At 40.7% G+C, this 4,366-nt stretch overlaps 1 protein-coding gene across 1 annotated transcript; it reads right to left on the reverse strand.

The window, feature by feature from the left end:
- Positions 1-261: 261 nt before the first annotated feature.
- Positions 262-2,190, reverse strand: LOC147637782 (homeobox-leucine zipper protein HOX3-like). The gene is made up of 3 exons (XM_086799615.1): positions 1,280-2,190; positions 1,093-1,172; positions 262-960 (listed from the first exon to the last, which is right to left on the reverse strand). The coding sequence occupies exons 1-3, from the start codon at positions 1,877-1,879 to the stop codon at positions 669-671; spliced, it is 972 nt and encodes a 323-aa protein (XP_086655741.1). The 5' UTR covers positions 1,880-2,190; the 3' UTR covers positions 262-668.
- Positions 2,191-4,366: the final 2,176 nt, after the last annotated feature.

The raw sequence follows: 4,366 nt of genomic DNA on the forward strand, positions 1-4,366 counted from the left end.
AACAAGACCCACAGTAAAAATTTGGTTTTAAAAAAAAAAAGGTGGCAGTCTCCAACGCACAAGTTTTAACTCAACGAGTTTCCCAAGGCACAAACCCTACCTCAATCCCAAACATTATTACAATCCCACTCTGTTTTCTTGTGTTACAAGCTTCTAGCTTGTTAATTGTAACTTTGTAACATATTTAATTATAACGTAAAAACATTTCCCATTCCCTGATTTTAATTCAGTTGTTGAAAAGAAAGCAAATAGAGAGTGGCCTTTCCTTATAATATTTTTATTTAATAAGCAACGGCCTTGTTATATGTAAGCATACAATGGCCTTTCAGCTGCCATTTTAGCCTAAGTAAATGGAGATTATGAGACACTGTACATTTTGATGTTATATGCAGTATCAAAGGGATCCATGTACAGCTACAGAACTCAAATGTTAATGATATTTTGCAGGCACAAAAAAAGGTTCTAATAAGATCATAAAGGAGGCTGTTAATCTTTCACAAAGGGGATATTGGGAGATGGCCAAGGGGGAGAGCCATCAACCTCTTCTTGTAATAAGGAGGAGAAGGGCTCAATATAAAACTTGCCCCACCCACCAAGCACTCAGTTGGGAGAACCCAAGAAGGCTAAGGGGTCAGATCTACGCTTGTAACCCTAGATTAAAGATGGGCTTAGCAGGCCGCAGAGGGTTGTTGCTGCTGTTGAAAGTTGAGGGGAAGCTGGGGTTTGGAGAACGTTAGGGAGCGGTTGTCCATGGTCCCCAGGCGTTCACACGATGGGCACATCGTCAGGGTGGCCGCAGGCAGCGGCATGTAGAAGTCGTGGGCGATTACACACGGGGCGGCCACCTTGAGTGCCCTCAGCTCTTGCACCTCCTTCTGCAGCCTCCTGTTCTCTTCTGTTAGAGACTCACAACACCTCTTCAACAGTTCACAGTCCACTTCTGTCTGTTTGAGCTTGGTCCTGCATGCATCAACTCACCCCAAAATATAAAAAATAAAAAAAATGCCACAATAATACAATATTAACAAAATAATACCGACCAAACGGGATTAACATGATTTAGTGTAATAATCTTAACCCAATAATACACACCTTGCCCTCCTGTTCTGAAACCAGACCTCCACCTGCCTTGGCCTTAAGTTAAGCTGCTTGGCTAGAGCAGTCTTTTGCTTCTGTTATCATTAATCCACATAAATTCATGAGAAAGCACAAATCTAGCAAGATTAGAGTTAACTACAAATATAAACCTACCGCCTTCCTCTCCGCATGCTTTACGTACCGGATTAAGGGTACTGTGCTCTTTGAAGCTCTCCTCTAGCAGGGCAGACTGCTCCTTGGAGAGCCTTAGCTTTTTCCTGGTAGATCCACCCTCCTCTTCGTCACTAGCTCTAGAGCTGACTTCATATACTCTCTCTTGATCTGCCTCGGTTGCTTTCTCCCTCTCTCTCTTCAAGCCAGGAGAGCCAGCACCACCTTCCATGACCCCTCCTCTCATGGAATCAGAGAGTTGTAGGGCTGGATAATCACACATCTCTTCTTCGCTCTCTGGGCTAAAAGGGATCTGATTCACATCGATACCTCTATTGGAGGTACCTTGAGAGGCCATACACTGCATATTGGCGAACAAAAGGCTGTTAGGCTGTGCTTGGGATCTCATCATTGAAGACGGATGGGGGGGCAGTAGCTCTAATTGAATTGGGGGAGATGGGCAGAAGGGCATGTCAACAGTGCTTCTTATGGTGGTCTTCGTGGTGTTAGAGAGAGACATGGAAAGCTCCATAGCCAGACCTAAGCTTGTGGGAGGGTTAGAGGAGGCCATGGTTCTGAGCCTTTGAACACCAAGAAGGACTTGCTCTTTGTTATAATCAGTGATCTGCATAGTTTCTTTGGAGGAGGGGATGGGATGAGACGAGAGGAGGAGAATTTTAGAAGGCAAAGAGGAAACTAGCCATGGAAATCTTGCAAGAAGGAAGGAAAGAAAACAAGAGAAAGGGGACGCGAGAGACACACACACACACACAGAGAGAGAGAGAGAGAGAGAGACGAACAGATGAGGAGGAGGTGAATAGATTCAGACAGGATGAAGGGCTCTCAGCGTTAAAATAGTGTTGCTGCAAGAGTAGCCGCACACAACAAGATGAAGAAATGATAGAGATCCTCATGAGAAGGCATGGGCCAATATATGATGATGTATTCTCTCGATGATCCCTTCACGCAGCCCTTGCAACAATAAATTAATGAAAGCCCGTGTTTCTTTTGAATAACAATGAACATCATTAAAAAAAAAGGAAAAAAAAAAGAATTTAAAGAACCCCCCTCCCCCTCCCCCCATGATTGTCAAACATTTAACAGACGGTTAGTAGCGTTTGAGTGCGTTCCCATGCTAACTTGTTGCTAGCCCTTCAAGTTGTGCTGTTAGTCACATCCTGGCACTTGCACCTTACCTATAGGCTAAGTCCTAATTCTTATGTTAGGTTGTACTTTTTATTTTAAAAAAAGCTGTGTTAGGTTGTACTATTAAAAAAAATGTATGTGCTCATGGAGTCAATACCCAAGCCATGAATGCATTAACTTTGAAGTGAAGGTCTTAATGCCCCCGAGGCCCCCTTACACAATGTTTCTCATCTCCGATGCATCCATGGCCCAAAGGCATAGTTGCAAGACCTACCCCCAAATTTAGGCCCATCAACAATCTTGCAATTTTAGCACTCTTGTTTACCATAACAACAAAGTTTTGCCAATGTAGATGCAACTAATGTGGTAAATTCATGCTTCGAAAGTAGGCATAGTACACAACTAATGGGTCTAAAGTAGCTCTACAGGGTAACTCATATTCATAGCAACAAAAAGAAGCCTTATAGTAAAATCTTTTTGAAAGATTTCCGTAGTTTTGGATGCATGTGTGGCCTCACTTTTCTATGGTACATGGGAACAAAACTCTAAGAGTCTACCACAAAGGATGTTATCTTCGGATTTACTAGATTAACTTTTTCCTAAATGTTTTTCCAATAATAAGATTATGCTTTTGTATCAAAAGCACAAAGTTATACAAAACTAAATCCCAAGAAATAGAGAGTCATACAAGGTCATCCAATGCTATGTTCATGGACTTTGTGATGAATATTGCCTTATCAAAAGCAAAGGGCTAGGTTTTGAACTTAAGTTACGTTATTGGCAATAGTGGGTGCAATTTCTGTAGAAATTATTTATACCACCACTTAAGCATTTTCATAATTTGGGAAAGGTTCTATTTGCCTATTGTAGACTTGGTTTGTAGTTAAACTCTTTGCTAAGTTAGTTCAATGAGATCCTTCTTTACTATATCTTGGTGTGCCCTTGTGTGTTAACAACTTGCTTTTTGCATTCAATATGGTATCATACTACATCGTACAACCACATTGGCACACATGGGCCAAAGGGGGTCTACCCCAAAGCTTTAGCAAAGAGGCACTTTTTGTGCACCTAAAGCTTGAAGAAACAAAAAAATGCCAATAGTGCATCATCCAAGGTACCTTATTATGAAAATGCCACAAAGCACATTATCGCCTATAGGGATTCAAAAATGTGAGCGTAATTTAAAAGCTATTTGTGTTTACACTTCACTTGTAATCGCTCCCACAAAGCACATTATCGCCTATAGGGATTCAAAAATGTGAGCGTAATTTAAAAGATTTGTGTTTACACTTCACTTGTAATCACTCCCACATAACCTTCATCCTAGAATTTTATTCACTTCAATAATGTGCAAGAAAATGGATGAGACCTAGGGAAGACCGTGTGTAATGTGGCTTATGGAGAGTGTTGATCTTTGTTTTTTATCACCCCATGGAAAGTGTGCCCAGTTGCAAACTTCCTAAGTACGCTACACTTTAAACACCTCTATAATGTGCCAATGCCACCTATAGGTCTATAGAAGGCATGTCGAAAGACCCCTCAACTTTTGAAGAAAATGTAAGTATGCATTAAGCACGCAAAAAAAAAACATAGAAAGTATTTTCTTAGTGGTGTGTGTTTTCAATACTCCAAATTTTAAGAATTTCCAACTCTTTAAATTTTGGGTACATTTATAGTTTTAAAAACACATGTTCAAGAGCAATATTTCTATAAGCATATTTAATGATGGGAACTGGAAGTCACCGACGAGGAATTTGTATTCCAATGTTCGTTAGCAGAAGCATTGTAATGTAACCATGTCGTGGTTTAAGTCTATAGGTACGTTGTATATAACCAGAGTGCTCAGTAGAGAAGGAAAAAAAAGGGGCTCAAGGCTGATAATGAAAGGCAAACCGTGGTTCATTGAAGTCGAAACTCTAACGTTTTGAAATTTGGAGTTAGGATTCGTAGGCAAGAAAAAGAAAATGATTCG

This window comes from Cibotium barometz, chromosome 6, assembly GCF_041138505.1.
Source record: "Cibotium barometz isolate CiBa-2024 chromosome 6, ASM4113850v1, whole genome shotgun sequence".
NCBI classification, from domain to species: Eukaryota; Viridiplantae; Streptophyta; class Polypodiopsida; order Cyatheales; family Cibotiaceae; genus Cibotium; species Cibotium barometz.